Source organism: Neomonachus schauinslandi, chromosome 10, assembly GCF_002201575.2.
Source record: "Neomonachus schauinslandi chromosome 10, ASM220157v2, whole genome shotgun sequence".
In the NCBI taxonomy this organism is placed as follows: domain Eukaryota; kingdom Metazoa; phylum Chordata; class Mammalia; order Carnivora; family Phocidae; genus Neomonachus; species Neomonachus schauinslandi.
In genome coordinates this window covers 138053192-138072217 of record NC_058412.1, presented here as the reverse complement: position 1 = coordinate 138072217, position 19026 = coordinate 138053192, and the positions used below count along the sequence as shown (strand labels likewise).

Below are 19026 nucleotides of genomic sequence, written 5' to 3'. Positions count from 1 at the left end.
GCGGGGAGTCTGCTTCTCCCTCTGACCCTCCCCCCTCTCATGCGCTCTCCGTCTCTCTCATTCTCTCTGTCTCAAATAAATAAATAAAAAAAACTGTGTTTACTGTAATCTCCAGAGCAACCTCGAAATAAAAAATCCAAACAAGTACAGTTAAAATTCTCAAAGAAAAAGGGTAATGATCTCTTTAGACTAAAAAGTCCAATAAAAAGAAGAGGTTGTCAGAATGGAGAAAGACTCAAGACCCAACTAGACACTTTAAAGACAGAGCCTCAGAACCCTTTAATCCAAGGGGCGCCTGGGTGGCTCAGTTGGTTAAGCGACTGCCTTCGGCTCAGGTCATGATCCTGGAATCCCGGGATCAAGTCCCGCATCGGGCTCCCTGCTCATCGGGGAGTGGGCTTCTCCCTCTGACCCTCCCCCCTCTCATGCTCTATCTCATTCTCTCTCTCAAATAAATAAATAAAATCTTAAAAAAAAAAGAACCCTTTAATCCAAGTACTGACAGAATTAAAGGAGAAATGGACAACACACAGCTATAAAAATCTTAGCACCCATCTCTCAGAAACAGACAGTATGGACAAACAACAGAAAAATGGATGATCCAAAAAACACTACCAACTACCATGACCTAATTGATACATACGGGACACCCAACATCTATAAACAGTTTCTTAAAAATCACCAAGACATGTCATATATTAGACTTTAATACAAATTTCAATAAATTTGATGGACTGAAATCATGCACAGTGTGCTCCCTGACCTTAGCAGAATTAAGTTAGAAACCCAACAGTAAGATACCCAAGAAAACCTCAAGTATTTTTTTAATAGAATTTGTTTTTTGGGGTTTTTTTTTTAGATTTTGAGAGAGAGAGAGCATGAGTTGGGGGAGGGACAGAGGGAGAGAGAGAAGCAGGATCCCTGTTGAGCACGGAACCTGACGTGGGACTCGATCCCAGGACCTGAGCTAAAGTCAGATGCTCAACCGACTGAGCCACCCAGATGCCCCCAAAACCTCAAGTATTTAACATCATCCAACACACTGATAAAATAACCGTAACTCAAAGAAGAAATCAGTTATTTTCAACTGAATAGTAAAAGATAACATATTAGCCAAGACCTAAGATTCAACTTCATAACACCAGAAGCAGCAGGACAGACCCAAAGGAAATGGAAGGAAGGAAATAATAAAGAGCAGAACTCAACAAAATAAAAAACAGATAAACGATAGAGAAATTTAACTAAGCCAAAAGTTGGCTCTTTGAAAACAACAACAAAATTGATCAACAGCCGGGCGCCTGGGTGGCTCAGTTGTTAAGCGTCTGCCTTCGGCTCAGGTCATGGTCCCAGGGTCCTGGGATCGAGCCCCGCATCGGGCTCCCTGCTCCACGGGAAGCCTGCTTCTCTCTCTCTCCCACTCCCCCTGCTTGTGTTCCCTCTCTTGCTGTGTCTCACTCTGTCAAATAAATAAAATCTTAAAAAAAAAAAAAAAGATGATAGAGAAAATTATGGACAAAAATTAGATGAAACAGATAAATACCTTGAAAAATACAATTTACCCAAATTAACACAGGATGAACCAGAACATCTCAATAGTCCTAAATGCGTTACACTAATACAATTGAATCTGTAATAGAAAACTTTCCCACAAAGTTCCAGGCCCTGGAGACTTTTCTGCCAAATATCCAAGAAAGACATCAATCTTAGACAAACTTTTTCAAAAACAGAGGAGGAGGGAACTTTTCTTGTTTTTGGAGGCCAGCACGACCTCATAAAGACATTACCAAAAAATCCGTCACAAACATAGACATAAAAATCCTTAACAAAGTATTAGCAAGTTGAATCTAATTAAGTAGAAATTATCCCAAAAAGGCAAGCCTGATTTAACATTTCAAAACAAACCAATATAATCCAGTATATTATAGAACAAATGAGATAAACCACATGGTCATCTCAAAGATTCATCAAAGCATGCGGCAAAGTTCAACGCTAATTCATGATTTTAAAAATTCTCAGTATATTGGGAATAGAAGGGAACTTCCTCAGTCTGAAAAAGAACATCTAACCAAAAACCTATAGCTGATATGCTCACTAGTGAAATACTGAATGGTTTTCCCTTAAATCAGAATGTGACAAGGATGCCTACTCTCACCAGTTCTAGCCAACACTGTTCTAGGACCCTGAACACCGCGACAGGAAAAAAAAAATCAAAAAGACATAAAACCATCCCTATTCATAGATGACTTGGTTGTTTATACAGAAAATCCTAAGGGATCAACAAAAAAACAAAAACAATGAAACAAAAAACGAACTAAACAAAAAAACCAACTACAACTAATTGAATTTAGCAAGGTGACAGGATATAAATATTTAAAACTATATTTTTATTCGAGAGCAGTAAACAACTGGAAAATATTATTACATACAGATTTCATTTACAGCAGCATCCAAAACCATAGAATTATTTAGGGAAAATTTTTTTTTTAATTTTTTTTTTTTTTAATTTATTTATTCATGAGAGTCAGAGAGAGAGATAGAGAGAGGCAGCGGCAGAGGGAGAAGCAGGCTCTCCGCCTAGCAGGGAGCCTGATGCGGGACTCGATCCCAGGACCCTGGGATCGTGACCTGAGCCGAAGGCAGATGCTTAACCATCTGAGCCACCCAGGCATCCCAAGGGATAAATGTTTTTTTTTTTTTAAAGATTTTATGTATTTATTTGACAGAGAGAGACACAGCGAGAGAGGGAACACAAGCAGGGGGAGTGGGAGAGGGAGAAGCAGGCTTCCCGCTGAGCAGGGAGCCCGATGCGGGGCTCGATCCCAGGACCCCGGGATCATGACCTGAGCCAAAGGCAGTCGCCCAACGACTGAGCCACCCAGGCGCCCCAGGAATAAAATTTAACAAGAGACATACAAGACCCCTACACTGAAAACGACACATTGCCAAGCGAAACAAAAGACCTAAAAAAAATAGAGCTTTATCATGTTCATGGATCAGAAGACTCAAGACTGTCAATCTTCTCAAAATCAATCTACAGATTCAATACAATCTTAACTCTAATCTCAGCAGCTTTTTTGCAAAAACTGAGAAAATGATTTCAAAATTTGTATGGAAATACAAAGGGCATATATTAGCCACAGCAACACTGGTGTACAGGGGGCCCACAGTAAGTGCAAAGATGTCCATCATCAGTCACTCAGAAATGCAGAATAAAACGAGATACTACAACCTATCTACCAGAATGGCTTGTATTGAAAAGATGACCCACATCAAGCGTTAGCAAGGATGTGAGGCCACATGAACTCTCACACATGCTGAAAATGGGAAACGGTACAACCCCTTTAAATTTTTTTTTTAAAGATTTTATTTATTTATTTGAGAGAGAGAGAATGAGATAGAGAGACCATGAGAGGGGGGAGGGTCAGAGGGAGAAGCAGACTCCCTGCGGAGCAGGGAGCCCGAAGCGGGACTCGATCCTGGGACTCCAGGATCATGACCCGAGCCGAAGGCAGTCGCTTAACGACTGAGCCACCCAGGTGCCCACGGTACAACCCCTTTAGAAAACAGCCTGGTAGTGCTTTAAAAAGTTAAACACACACTCACCAGACAACCCAGCAATCCCTCTGCTACGTACAGCACTTACCTACATGAAATGAAAACGTATGTCTCCCAAAGACTTACACCCATTGTTGATATAGCAGCTCTACTCACGATAGCCAAAATCTGGAAACAACCCAAATGTCCAGACAGGTGAATGGATAAACAGGAAGGGGTCTACCCGCGGAATGGACTGCTGCTCGGCATGAAGGGAATGAGCCACTATGACACACAAACACCACGGATGACTCCTGAAGCATGCTGCTGAATGAAAGGGGCCAGACCTAAACGAGAATGTAGGAGTTCCTTACGCGAAACTCCAACAAACGCAAAGTCGTCTACACAAGGATGCCCGAAAGCAGAGGGCAGAGCAGAGATGGGTTACAAGGGCTCAAGGCAACTCTGGAAAACTACCTGGCACTTGCCACAGGACCCAGCAGGTCTGCTCCTAGCTGATTTATCGGAAAGTAAACACATCTTCACATACAAACCTACACATGACATTCACAGCAGCTTTATTTGTAACAGCCCCAAACTGGGATCAGTCCAGATGTCCTGGACTGCAGTACACACGTGCACAATGTAATACTACTTATCAAACCAAAACAAAACCAGTGCTGCACGTGTAACTTGGATGAACCTGCAGGGAATTGCACTGAGCAGATAAAAGCCGATCCCAAAAGGTTACATACTATTTGACTGCATTTTGGAAATGACACAATTTTAGGAACGGAAGACAGACTGCTGATTGCCAGGGGTCAAGGATGGGAGGTGAGTGGGACAGGGGTGGCCTGTGTACTGAGAATTCCAGTATCTTGAGTCTAGCGGTGGACACGCACACCTACGCAGATGCTACGGCCCTACGGAGATCACCACGCCCACACCAGTAAGTACAAGTAAAGATGGGGAGATCTAAGATTGGTAGGTTGTATCAACATCAGTATCCTGGTTAGGATAGTAAACTACAGTTTGGCAAAAGTCACCGTTGGGAAAAACCAGGCAAAGTGTTGTGATTTCTTATAACTACGTGTGACTTTATAATCATCTTAATTAAAATTGCAATTAACAGGGGGCGCCTGGGTGGCTCAGTTGGTTAAGCAACTGCCTTCGGCTCAGGTCATGATCCTGGAGTCCCGGGATCGAGTCCCGCATCGGACTCCCTGCTCGGCAGGGAGTCTGCTTCTCCCTCTGACCCTCCCCCTCTCATGCTCTCTGTCTCCCATTCTCTCTCTCAGATAAATAAATAAAAAATCTTTAAAAAAAAAATTGCAATTAACAGCTCATTACTAGACTAATTCAAGTTACTTGGTTGGTTTAGACCATTCAAAGAAGCTATAACTAGAGATAACATAGCATACTGTTACCAGCAATAAAGGCTAGATCTAGCAAAGCCAGAAGCAAGAAAGCAGTGGGAAAAGAGAACCTCAGACATCCGGTCCTAGCCCAATTCCTTCACCTCCCAGAAGATCAAAGGGAAGCCCAGACATGCAAAATGATTTACCAAAATACACAAATAATTAGTCACAGAAGCAGGCCCAGACGCCACTGCTGATTTCAAGTTCAGGGATCAACCACACTAAACGTGTGTCTGCCCTCTGGTTCTCTAAAAAGACACACTGTCACAAGTTGTGACTAGCTAAATTCTCTTTCCTGCTGCTTGAAGTTAACAAAAAATAATAAATAAACAACCTTTCCAGGAAATACAGTGACGCTGCTAACAAAAGGGCTTCCAATCTCCGCATTATGTCTGCTTCTGTGAAGGGAGCACGATGGGCCTAAGGCAGCGCCCAGCCCCATCACACACTTGCAGATACTGCCCCGAAGTCAACCATGTGAAAAATGAGGGGATGGACTTAATTTCTAAATTCAATACTGATTTAATGATTATGTGACTACAGGCTAGTACTACTTAAAAATAAGTTAATGTGTTCATAATTACCAAAACTCAGGAGCAACTAAGATGTCCTTCAGTGAGTGACTGCATAAACTGTCCATGTGGACAGTGGATATTCTTCATGCTGGAAAGAAATGAGCTACTGAGCCGAGAAAAGACTGCACAATGTGTGATTCCCTCTCTATGACATTCTGGAAAAGGCAAAACTCCAGGGACAGTAAAGAGAGTGGTGGTTGCCAGGGGTTGGAGGAGGCAGGGATTAAGAGGAGGAGCACAGGGGATTTTTAGGGGATGAAACTACTCTGTGTGACACTACAGTGATTATGTTTGTCAAAGATCACACAGAACATGCAATACCAAGAGTGACTGCTAAGGTAAACTATGGACTCTGGTTAATAATGTATCAATACTGGGGCGCCTGGGGGGGGCTCAGTTGGAAAGCGTCTGCCTTCAGCTCAGGTCATGATCTCAGGGTCCTGGGATCGAGTCCTGTGTCAGTCCCATGTCCGGCTCCCTGCTCAGCAGGGAGTCTGCTGCTCCCCCTGCTCATGCTCATGCTCTGTCTCTCTCTCTCTCTGTAACCTAAAGCTGCTAAAAGAAAAAAAAAGTCTATCAAGTAGGAAACAAAGTACAAAAAAGAGTTGGTGACCCCAGAGGAAAAATGGCAAGGGTTTTTTTTTTTTAAGATTTTATTTGTCAGAGAGAGTGAGAGAGAGAGCACAAGCAGGGGGAGCGTCAGGCAGAGGGAGAAGCAGACTCTCTGCTGAGCAAGGAGCCCGATGAGGGACTCGATCCTAGGACCCTGAGATCATGACCTGAGTTGAGGCAGATGCTTCACTGACTGAGCCACCCAGGCGCCCCAAATGTCAAGCTTTTAAGTTCTGATATCTTTAGAGGTTGAAGGCTACTATTTATATAAAATTAAAAGAAACTGTGGACAAAAAGTAAACTGTGAAGGAGAGCAAGCACAGAAGAGTAGGATCGGCAATGACTGTCTGAGCAGGAAGGTATAAACTAAGCACAAGAGGGCAACACAACTCAAGTGGATGAAGCCCACAGTGCAGAGAGAAGTTACAATTCAGGAAGTATCTTAGAACCAGCAAAAAGAAAACAAGAGGAGAAAAATTGGTCTAGCAGGAATGCAAAAGGTAAGGAATACAGCCAAACAAGGGGAAAGTCCATTAAAAACAAAAGAAAACAAAACTAGAGCTGAAAGAAAACAGAAGTGTGCAAACTGAAAAGTGCCATCAAGTACCAGGGCTGCACTTAAACATTCTGGTCAAGACTGAGAACTTCCCAACACAAAAAAGTTTCATATTCTAAGATGAAAAGATTTGCAGCCTAGAATTCTATTATCAACCAAGTGCAAGGTCACAAGAATACACAAATGTAAGAGTCTGGGACAAGCAGTGCTCCCACCTTCTAAAATAAACAACTATCTGAGGACACACTTCAACAGAACGAGGAAGGAAGTGAGGAAAGAGGGAACCCTGGGATAAAAAAGACCGGTGTCATCTGGGCCTGCATCAGAAGACACGAAGGCAGGAGGGGGCGCCTGTCTGCCTTCGGCTCAGGTCATGGTCCCAGGGTCCTGGGATCGAGTCCCGCATCGGGCTCCCTGCTCCGCGGGGAGCCTGCTTCTCCCTCTCCCTCTGCCTGATGCTTCCCCTACTTGTGCTTTCTCTCTCTGACAAATAAATAAAATCTAAAAAAAAAAAGAAAAAGAAAGGAGGAGACCCAAGAGCAGCCCCTCCACACACCCACGGGAGGCAGGGTTCCACTTCTCTCTTCATGCCCAATGACAACACAGAACGCAAAGGTTAATGCTCACAATGGAAAGGAGGAGGGTGCAGGGGTGGACAGCCACCATGGGCCAGGCCCCTCCATGCCACGGCCGACCTGGACCACTCAACTGGGTTCCTTGAGTGGCAGTCCATGGGGCTCAGGCTTCCCCTCCCCTCACCAGGCAGGTTCCATGGCAGTCATATCACTGATGCAGAGACAGAAGCACAGACAGGTGACGTCAGGATGTGAACCCAAACCCAAGGGCATCACCCTTTGACCTAGAGACACCAAGTAAACCACCCTGCCTCTAAGCCTAAGGGATGATGGTGCTGCTGAGGGGCAGGTAATAAAACAAGTCTCCCTGGCATCCAAGAGAGAGCATGGGTTTTGGAATCAGGAAGTGAGGATTCTAAGCCCAGCTCTGAAAGTTTCCAGCTGTGAGACCTTGGGCAAGGTCCCACAGTGCTCTGAGCCTCCTCCTTCATCTGTGGACCTCACAGGACCAGGGAGCACAGAGCCAACAGAGCCAAGAGACCCTCAGTCAGAAGCACGCATCTGTACTGATGCTGTAGCCAAGTGTTCTCCAGCTGGTCCAAGACTGAAGTGCCGCAGCATGATCAAATTACTACCCTAAGTAATTTCTTTGTTTTTATTGTTACCCAATGCCTACTAAATAGTTGGCTTCTAGACCCCATCCACAGAAAAACATCAATAGCTAACACTTTTATGTCTGTTCTGTGAAAATAACCAACGATAGCCATACCTCTTCATACTGCACTTTCCAGATAATGCTTTTATTCCAACAAACTGAAGATTCTTGGCAAACTTGTGTCAAGCTAGTCTCTTTTTCGACAGCATTTGCTCACTTTGTGTCTCTGTGTCACATTCTGGTAATTCTTGCAGTGTTTCAAACGTTTTCATTGTTAGTATATTTGTCGTGCTGATCTGTGATCAGTGATTCTGACTCAAAAGCTCAGAAGATGGTTAGCATTTTTTTAGCAATAAGTATTTTAAAATTAAGGTATGTATTTTTTTTTACACGTAATACTATGCCACACTTATCAAACAATAGTATAGCATAAACCTCATTTTTATATGCACTGGGAAACCAAAAATTCATTTGACTCACGCTATTGGGATATTTGCTTTCCTGCAGTTTTCCTGGAACCAAGCCCACCATAACTGAGATATGCCTGTATGCAGTCAGCTACTTAATTTGACTAAAGAAAAAGTCTCACCCTGTAAAACTGTCACATTTTAAATTATGAATCACCAGTACTACTTAAAAGTCTGTATGCCAGATTTCACAGAAGTTACTGCACTGAATGTCAAAAATTTCCTAGTCTCAGAATCATCCTAAGAAAAACCCACAGAATTAATTTAGAATAAATTTTCTTAGTTTCAATGGATTGCCAGTAACTATATACAAACTTTTCTAAAGGCTAATACTTGCTTAATACAAAATCGTATCTTAGGGCGCCGGGGTGACTCAGTCGGTTAAGCGTCTGCCTTTGGCTCAGGTCATGATCCTGGGGTCCTGGGATGGAGCCCCGTGTCAGGCTCCCTGCTCCAGGGAGCCTGCTTCTCCCTCTGTCTCTCATGAATAAATAAATAAAATCTTTAAAAAAAAAAAAGTATCTCCTCAAACCCAGAGATTAAAAACGAAGTTATAAAGCATCCGGAGTCACGTGACTGGCAGTTTTCTCCCTTGTTCCTCGAGTAGCACAGTATGTTAGCGGAGCTACACCTCAACATTTCTGACCCAATAATGTTATAATCAGGCAAAGTCTCCACAGATGGAAGCAAAGACTAATGTTCACACAGACACGAGAACTTATGGAACAAGGAGCTTCTAGAAAAAACAATCTGTTGAAACACCCAGCCAGCGAAGACATAAACCGAAAGGCAGCAGTCAAGAATGGAAACCAGGGGTAACGGGTCTGTGGGAAGGTGCTGAAGCCACAGAAATCCAAGAACAAGCCTAAAGAGCAATGGGAGCTGTGGGAACAAGTCTGATGAACATAAACATCACAAACCCAAATCAACAAGATCAGGACCCAAGTGGGGAGAGAGTGTGCGGAGTCCCTGTCAGCCCCACCAGGGCCACAAGCACCGTCCACACCAGAGCCTGACGCCGCCTATGGCCTCCCTCATTCAGGGTGTGGGTGGGTCTGCTGGTGCTGAGGGGGCAGCAATTTCATCAGCGTCCCCTTGATTTTTCTGTATGCCAAATTCAGAGGAAAGTGAAACAAATGCTTCTACTTAAAAGACTATGCGAATGTCTTTGGAAGGTACTATCTGGCTGTTTCTGGGAAATACCTGAGAGTTAAAAACTAACCTCCTTTCTATTTTAATGAAATGACAGCACAGCAGGGGGCCTCACAGCTCAGGCCTAATTTAACTGTATCAAAGCCAAGTACTTACACACCAGAAAGGGGGAGAACATTACCACTCAGGTTTACTTTAGTGTTATTCTTCCAAGGATTGTCTACTCTAGAGCACACACTGGCAAGCTTTTATTTATTTATTTATTTATTTAAGATTTTATTTATTTATTCATGAGAGACAGAGGCAGAGGGAGAAGCAGGCTCCCAGCAGAGCAGGGAGCCCGATGCGGGACTCGATCCCAGGACCCTGGGACCATGACCTAAGCCGAAGGCAGACGCTTAACCGACTGAGCCACCCAGGCGTCCCGGCAAGCTTTTTTTTTTTTTTTTTTAAGATTTTATTTATTTATTTGAAAGAGAGCACATGAGAGGGGGGAGGGTCAGAGGGAGAAGCAGACTCCCTGCCGAGCAGGGAGCCCGATGCGGGACTCCAGGATCATGACCTGAGCTGAAGGCAGTCGCCCAACCAACTGAGCCACCCAGGCGTCCCGGAAAGCTTTTTTTTAAAGGGCAAGATAGTAAATATTTCAGTCTCGTGGGCCAGTCTCCATGGCTGGGTCCCCAGTTTTTAGCTCTGCCTTTGAAGCAGGAAAGCACACAGTGTGTAAAGGCCTGGGTGCAGCTGTGCTCCAATAAAACCTGACTTAATTACAGAAGCAGGTGCAACCCTCGCCCCAGAGGTCAAGTAATGGCTTTCCTGTGAATTATTTAAGGAAGTTAGGTCTTTGCAGAGGGTCCCTTATGTTTATATACCGTGAACAAGTGTAGGCTTAGTTACTGTGACACTTTTTTTATTCCTCAAAATTAACTCTACACAAATACAAAACAAAGATAAAGGCACATACCAGGTGACATAAAGGAGAAATGTTCTGAATATACATTTTCAATGAAGATGGAATAATTCAAAGAAATCCATTGCAACATGAAGCAATTACAGGGCAGACAGTAAGTAGCAAGAGTGCCCTCTTATTCACATAAAAATGGCTGGAAAAGCTGTGGGAGAGGTGAAGGCATTTTTTCTTTGAACAGTTTTGTTGTTGTGTTTTTAAAGATTTATTTGAGAGAGAGAGAGAGAGAGAACAGGTAGATTTATTTATTTGAGAGAGAGAGAGAGAGAGAGAACAGGTAGATTTATTTATTTGAGAGAGAGAGAGAGAATGGGCACACAGGGGAGCCGGGTTGGGAGGGAGAGGCAGAGAGAGAAGGACAGAAGGAGGCTCCTGCTGAGCACAGAGCCCCAAGACTGAGATCAGGACCTGAGCTGAAATCAGGAGTCTGACGCTTAACCGACTGAGCCACCCAGGCGCCCCAAGGTGAAGGCATTTTCAACAGAAACCATCCAAGAGAAGTCAACGTCATCCCTCATCAGTTCATTCTTCTTACTTCAGTTAATGAAGTAATGAAATCATGCGAATGCATGACCCTCTGGTCACACACCATCAACATATTCTATGGGTTTTTTTCAACTGGAAATTTTTTTTTTTTTAAAGATTTTATTTATTTATTTGAGACAGAGAGAATGAGATACAGAGAGCATGAGAGCGGGGAGGGTCAGAGAGAGAGGCAGACTCCCCGCCGAGCAGGGAGCCCGAAGCGGGACTCGATCCCGGGACTCCAGGATCATGACCTGAGCTGAAGGCAGTCGCCCAACCAACTGAGCCACCCAGGCGCCCCGAGAATTTTTTTTTTTTTAAAGATTTTATTTATTTATTTGAGAGAGAGAATGAGAGAGAGAGAGAGCACATGAGAGGGGGGAGGGTCAGAGGGAGAAGCAGACCCCCCGCCGAGCAGGGAGCCCGAAGCGGGACTCGATCCCGGGACTCCGGGATCATGACCTGAGCCGAAGGCAGTCGCCCAACCAACTGAGCCACCCAGGCGCCCTCAACTGGAAATTTAATTAAATTTAAATGATCATGTAATATGGAACAACTATCCTTATGCTATTTCGTATCAAAGAACACAGAAACAAGATCCCATATTTTGCACGTTTCTCCAATGCTAAGAGCAAAGTCCACTAACTGCATCAAATACACGTGTTCTTGAAGATGCCCTACCTGTCTGTCTCCCATTACTGTCAATAGTTACGTCTGTTGGCACAGGACAGGGTATTTCCCTACCTAAGGGATAAAGACCGCTTCCATGTGCCCTGCTGGGGCGTCAATGACCGTTAACTTCATTCACAGGACACAAGTCTGGCTCATGTGGCATTTATCATCTCCATGATCACTTATTTGAAAATATTTACTGAGTCCTCCCACATGCCAGGCACTGGGAACACTGCGAGGAACAGGGGATACAATCTGAGAGCGGGCAGTGAGTTCAGTGAAGGACACCCAATCAGTGAGCACAATTCCCCCAAGAACACAGTTTTATGGGAACAGGCAACAGAAGCAGCTTGTTTATGTTTTAAGATTATTCTGGCTGCAGGGTATAAAATTAATATGAAGAAAACCATGGCTATGCACATTATAATCAAACTGCTAAAAACCAAAGATCAGGAGATCTTGTAAACAGAGAAAACTGACATTATCACATGGAGAACAATCATCTGAATTCCATGCTTCTCATCAGAAATCATGGAAACCAGAAGGCAGTGGCGCACATCCCTAAAGTGCTGAGATAAAAAACCCGTCAAACCAGAATTCTATGTGCAGCAAAAACATCCCTCAGAAACAAAGGTGAAATGAAGACATTTTTAGAAAAAGAGACTAAAAGAACCCATGAAGAAGACCTAAATTACAATAAATGCCAAAGAGTTACTGAGGCTGCAGGGAAATGGTAACAGAAACCAGCATCTTCAGGAAGGAATGAAGGTCAAGGACAATTTCTTCCTTCTTGTTTTAAGAAAATACATCGAAGTGGTGAAAGCAAAAGTTACCAACACTGGCTTATGGGGTTTATAATGTAAGATGTAACACACAGGACATGTATGTGTTCAAGGAGAGCAGGGCAGGGAGGGGTGTGCCTGGAGGCCTTCAGGGCTCCTCCCCTGAGCATGAAGTGATACCACATCAGCTCTAAGACGAGTGGACAACACAAACAGCCAGCAACAAAGGACTGATCACGGCTTGGTCGATTCTATATAGGACACTACTCACCAATAAAAAAAGGGTAACATATGGACACAAGCAATAAAACCCTGAAACGCATTATGTAAGACAAACAAGCTAGACCCAAAATGATCCCATTTACTGAAAGATTAATAAAAACAGGACAATCTATTGTGATATAAACCAGAAAGGTGCTTGTTTGAGGGCACGGAGGGGAGCCTTCCAGGATAACAGAAATACTCTAACTTAAACTGGGGTAGTGATTTCACAAGTGTGTACCTACACCAAAACTCAATGAAATTTACTAAGATCTGTGCATTTAACTGTATGTCAATTTCACCTGCATTTATTTTTTTATTTTTCTTGAAGATTTTATTTATTCATTTGACAGAGAGAGACACAGCGAGAGCAGGAACACAAGCAGGGGGAGTGGGAGAGGGAGAAGCAGGCTCCCCACTGAGCAGGGAGCCCAATGCGGGGCTCGCTCCCAGGACCCTGGGATCATGACCTGAGCTGAAGGCAGACGCTTAATGACTGAGCCACCCAGATGCCCCTAATTTTACCTGCATTTAAAAAGCAATCTGTAGGGCGCCTGGGTGGCTCAGTTGGTTAAGCGACTGCCTTCGGCTCAGGTCATGATCCTGGAGTCCCGGGATCGAGTCCCGCATCGGGCTCCCTGCTCGGCGGGGAGTCTGCTTCTCCCTCTGACCCTCCTCCCTCTCATGTGCTCTCTCTCTCTCTCTCATTCTCTCTCTCAAATAAATAAATCTTTAAAAAAAAAAAAAAAAAAGCAATCTGTAATTAAAGTTATTTGTTCTCAAAGCGAATTAGATATTATAAGAAAATTAAACGGAACATAAAATTCTCCAATCACCCAGAACCAGCTGCCTATTCTCACAAACTCTCACTGGGACACAGCCACATCCTTTCCCTTGTTTCGTCTATGCTGTTCTCAACAGAGGCTGTGTAACCACAAAGCCCAAAAATACTTACTGTCTGGCCCTTTAAGGGAAAAAGTAGCTGCCGTGAATATTACTCAAATTGCTATTTTATATTTTGAGTCAGAAGATGAAACAGATGCTTTCTAAGCATGAAAACTATTAAATTTCTACACTACTTCACACACATTTCAAAAGCTTGTGTTCTAATTAGAAACTAACCATCGCAGGCAGCATGTACTCTCGAAGGCTCCTGTTCAGGGGGAGCAGTCTTGTAACTAAAAGACAAACTGTAAATGGAAGGACCTTATTTCATTCTTAATGTATGTGATATTGGCAAATGCATCGAGAAAGGCAGACAGAAAGGTTGTGGAATGCCACATGAGAGAAAACAGTTAAGGAGAGAAAAAAATGAAGTTTTGTGGGTTTTTAATCACTAAATTCATCTTTTGAGAAAAGTTATTGTCTTAATACTTTATTGTCCGTCTTTTCTATAATGAGCAGGTATACCTCAGTGATTAGAAGAGACACTCTTCCGGGCGCCTGGATGGCTCAGTCGGTTAAGCGACTGCCTTCGGCTCAGGTCATGATCCTGGAGTCCCGGGATCGAGTCCCGCATTGGGGTCCCTGCTCAGCGGGCAGTCTGCTTCTCCCTCTATAACCCTCCCCCCTCTCATGAGCTCTCTCTCTCTCTCTCAAATAAATAAAATCTTTAAAAAAAATAAAAATAGGGCGCCTGGGTGGCTCAGCCGGTTGGGCGACTGCCTTCGGCTCAGGTCATGATCCTGGAGTCCCGGGATCGAGTCCCACATCGGGCTCCCTGCTCAGCAGGGGGTCTGCTTCTCCCTCTGACCCTCCCCCCTCTCATGTGCTCTCTCTCTCTCATTCTCTCTCTCAAATAAAAAAAGAAATAACAGGGCGCCTGGGTGGCTCAGTCGGTTAAGCGACTGCCTTCGGCTCAGGTCATGATCCTGGAGTCCCGGGATCGAGCCCCGCGTCGGGCTCCCTGCTCAGCGGGGAGTCTGCTTCTCCCTCTATAACCCTCCCCCCTCTCATGAGCTCTCTCTCTCTCTCTCAAATAAATAAAATCTTTAAAAAAAAAAAAGTAAAATGTGCTCTCATTATAAAAAAAAAAAAAAAGAGACACTCTTCCAATACAGGAAACAGGTCACCTGAAACACATTACCCTACACTACAAACTGAGGGAGAACACTGGTTTTGTAGCTGCTGACACTTCTACCCCCAGCATGGGTTGCCAGTTTCTTGCCTCTGCTCCCCTCTCATTCCCTTTGGTGTCTCCAGGCCCTGGTCCCGCGGAAGCATCGCCAGCCTTGAGATGCGATGACATCCCAGCTCTGCTGATTCAGTGAGCAGTGTTCACTGGGTTCAGTCCTTCCAGATGTCTTTATATTTCCATGGGGTGATGATGTGGGAATTTACCCCCCGCTGTCTGAAGCAACACCGCGTCCTGTTGTTCTTCCTAAACTTGTTCTTACCCGTTTCAAGGCATCCCTGAGACCCACACTCAACGTCTGGAGAGCAGCCACGCCTACCTGAACTACACTTGTTGTAATTTATGAACTGCTGTCAGAAGTCTGCTCCCAGTCTTCACTCCAGGAAGGTTAAACCACAATCTCTGGGCTGGATCTTCTTTAGTAACATCATGTCTTTAAAAACAAAGAAAGGGGCCAATTTTGCCTCCTTGCAGTACATCCTGGTTTGTGCTGCTAGAAGGAACCCAAGGGCTGGGCAGACAAGAAGGTACATACACACACAAGCAGGGAACAATGAGCTCTAAAATGGTCAGAGATCACCAGGCACAAGAGGCAGAAACCTGGGAAGAGGGAGGGTTTTCTGGAAGACACATGGTCTGTCCTCCTCAGTCTGTCCTCCCTCGCCGCTGCTAGGGTGAGTCTGTGATGTACAGCTCTGCTCCCATCACATCTCTCAGGTCCTTCTCTGACACCCCACAGGCTGCAGCACCAAATCCCAGCTCCCTGGCCTGCCCACTACCAGCATCTTCCCACCACCGTGTACACTGGGTCTCGGGGCATGACTGGCAGGACCGCTTGTCCTAGGCAGACACAGTACTGTCACACACGAACACCTGGGCTCTCCTAAAGCAATGCCCTGCTTCCTTTGATGTGGAGAGCTCCTATTTGGACCCCAGAGCTCTGCAGAGACATCCCTGGCTCTGGGAACCCTTTCCTGGCCACTGCTCCCAGTACAAACAACAGAGTCCTATCGTGTCCTGGGGAGCCATCCTGGGCTTTGAGCAGGTGTCTGTGTTGTTCATTTGTTCAACTGATGTTTATAGAGCACCTGCCGCATGCCATGCTGTTCTCAAAGATGGAGATTTATCAGTGAACAAAATTAACAAAAGAGACAAAAATCCCCAATCTCACAGGTCCTGTCTATGCTCCTTAAAAGACTTAGAGACCTTTAGGGAAAAGAGCCGAGTATTTGGACTCCTGTATTCTCAGATGTGGTCTCTGCATGCAGCACACGTTTTAAAAAGCTGCTATTGAATTCAACCTACTGCTAGGGGAAAAATCGAAGCACGTGCCAACTTTGGAAGAACAGATTTGAAAACATCTTAAAAGGAAAGCTATTTTTGTTCTAAGTATTTTTTATGTAATATTTGATACACAGAATGGAATAATATATAGAACACACACACACACACATATATTTTAAGTTGGCTGTACGCCTGGTGTGGAGCCTAATGTGGGACTTGAACTCATGACCCTGAGATCAAGACCTGAGCTGTGATCAAGAGTGGGATACTTAGCCGAATGAGCCACCCAGGCACCTGGGGAATATATAACTTATAATGCATAGTGATAAACACCACAATCCCATCCTTCAAATTAAAAACTTGAAAATTACTAACAATCTTGAAGCTTCCTGTGTTCTTCCCATATTTATTACCCTGAATTAATGTTTGATTCTCTTACTTTAAAATATTACCTCATATGTTTTTCCCTAAACATTATTTAGTTTCAACTTTTTGAACTTAAAAAAAAAATGTCCGGGGCACCTGGGTGGCTCAGTTGGTTGGGCGACTGCCTTCGGCTCAGGTCATGATCCTGGAGTCCCTGGATCGAGTCCCGCATCGGGCTCCCTGCTCGGCAGGGAGTCTGCTTCTCCCTCTGACCCTCCCAACCCTCCCCCCTCTCATGTGCTCTCTCTCTCAGTCTCTCTCTCTCAAATAAATAAATAAAATCTTTAAAAAAAAAAAAAAAAGTTAAAAAAAAAAAAATGTCCTAACACTATATGCAACCTTCTAGGTTGCTTTTGAAACTCAGTATGTCTCTAGGACCCACCCACATCGCTGGATGTAGTCATACTTCATTTCCAGTACTGGATAAACTCCAGTTTGTAAACAGACCACACAACCTATCAATCCATTCTTCCACTGAAGGATGCTGGGGACATTCCCAGGTTTTGCTATCATAATGCTGCTCTGAACATTCCTGAGCAAATCCTGGTGTGCAAATTTTTTTACATTAGTGCCGGCGGGCTCAGGCTTAGTGGTATTTGCGAAACTCCACAGCAAGAGTTCACAAACTGCTACAGCAACAGCAACTAAGCACAGGAAAAGATACTCAATGTCTTTATTCATTTGGGAAAAGCAAATTAAAACTACAGCATTACTACACACCTATGAGAATGGCTAAAAAAAATAACCAGACCACAGGGAGGGTTGATGAGGGTGAGCAATGACTAGAACCCTCACACTGCTGGTGGGACACAAAATGGGGCAGCCACTACAGAAAAAGAGCTTGAAAGTTTCTAATAAAAAGGAACAAAGCACTCTGTACACAACTTAGATGACTCCCAAGGACAGGATGCTGAGTGCAAGAGACAGTCTCAAAGGTTACATGCTTTGGTTCCTCAGAAGGGGCCGGGAAGAGGATGTGATGGTTACACAAATTTGTATGTATTAAACCCAGAGAACAGTACATCCAAAAAAAAGGGTGGTGTCTAGTTTACTGTATGTTCATTTAAAAAATAAAAGAGAAGAAAAAATCTGGGCTTGTATTTTATGTTTTGTTTGTCATTTACTTTTCTAGTTAGTCATTTTCATTGTAGTTCACAAAAGTATTATCAGTGTTTGACAGACTGGAAATTAAAGAAAATCTGGTCCTTCACCACAACCATTTATGAAGAACTGCTGCTCGGAGTATACCTGGAAGTGGAACTTAGGGTCCCAGGGAACTGGCAGTCTCTACTGGGTGAGGTACGCCACCTGCCCCCAGAGGACCGCACCACTCAGCACCCTACCTGCCACTGCCCCCCCCAAAGTGATGGGCACTGCCAGGCTTCTGAGTTTGCACCCATCTACCGGGCAGAACGGTGCCTTGCTCGGCCTGAGTCCTCACCCCGTGTGCACCGCAGAGGGCAGTGCTTTCTGTCTGCCCGATGGCGGTGGGACTGTGGTCAGTACCCGAGGGGCTACGGCATCTGTCTCCAGGACACCAATCATCTACCCGCTACAAACGCAACAAAAATCTTCTCCTAGTTCACAGGTCTTTTCACTTACCATGGTGTCTTTTGATGAACATAAGTCCTTAAATTTTTCTATTGTGGTAAAAAAACAAAATTTACCATCTTAACCATTTTTCAGTGCACACTTCAGTGCTATTAACTCTATACACGCTGTTGTGCAAGAGATCTCACAAATTCCTAATTTTATGTAACTGAATGTATCAAATCTTTGCAAACTGATGATATGTTTCCTTTCTGCTTTTGTTCAAAAGTCCTTCTCAATCCCAAAGCCAAAAGTAAATTCTCCTGTATTTTCTTCTAAAGGTTTTCATCCACAGGTAGTCTGCTTCATCTGGAGTTAATATGAGCATGGCAGGAGACAAAGACCAGCTTCACCCAGAGCCCCCAGAACCCCCCCCCCCGCAAATGGCCTGTCTTTCCCCAAGACCTGCAGGATGCCTCCGGCTTACTGTAAAACTCCACATGTGAAGTCTATTTGGGGGGCTCCCTATTTTGTTCCATTATCAGCATACTTTATTCAAAAACCTCCGAAATTATGTGAGGCAGCCTCACTTTACAAAAGCTATAAATTCTTTGCTATTTCCACACACACCATTAGATAATGCTACCGAAAACAAGTGTGTTTTAATACAAGCACCTGGTTTGAGGACAAGGAGGACCTGAAAAGCAATCGCAAGGTAAGCCCCATGAGCCACACCTCCTCAGTGTGTAGAGCTGTGTCCCCCAAGCCGAGGCTTTATGGCCTGCAGACCAGGTGCTGTTGGTTCAGCAATGAAGGCATGAAGAAGTATGAAACCGCACCACGGGCTTCTTTCTCACTCTCTCTGGGGATACCCCTCCCAGATGCAGAGGCCTCTGTGGCT

At 44.4% G+C, this 19026-nt stretch overlaps 1 protein-coding gene across 1 annotated transcript in view; it reads right to left on the bottom strand.

Annotated features, from left to right (window-relative positions):
- Nucleotides 1–18140, bottom strand: part of DNAJC5 (DnaJ heat shock protein family (Hsp40) member C5) — a 26287-nt gene extending 8147 nt beyond the window's left edge. Inside the window, exon 1 of the mRNA XM_021677824.2 lies at nt 18102–18140. Within this exon, the coding sequence (XP_021533499.1) occupies nt 18102–18140 (39 nt within the window). The remainder of the gene's footprint in view (nt 1–18101) is intronic.
- Between the last annotated feature and the right edge of the window lie 886 nt (nt 18141–19026).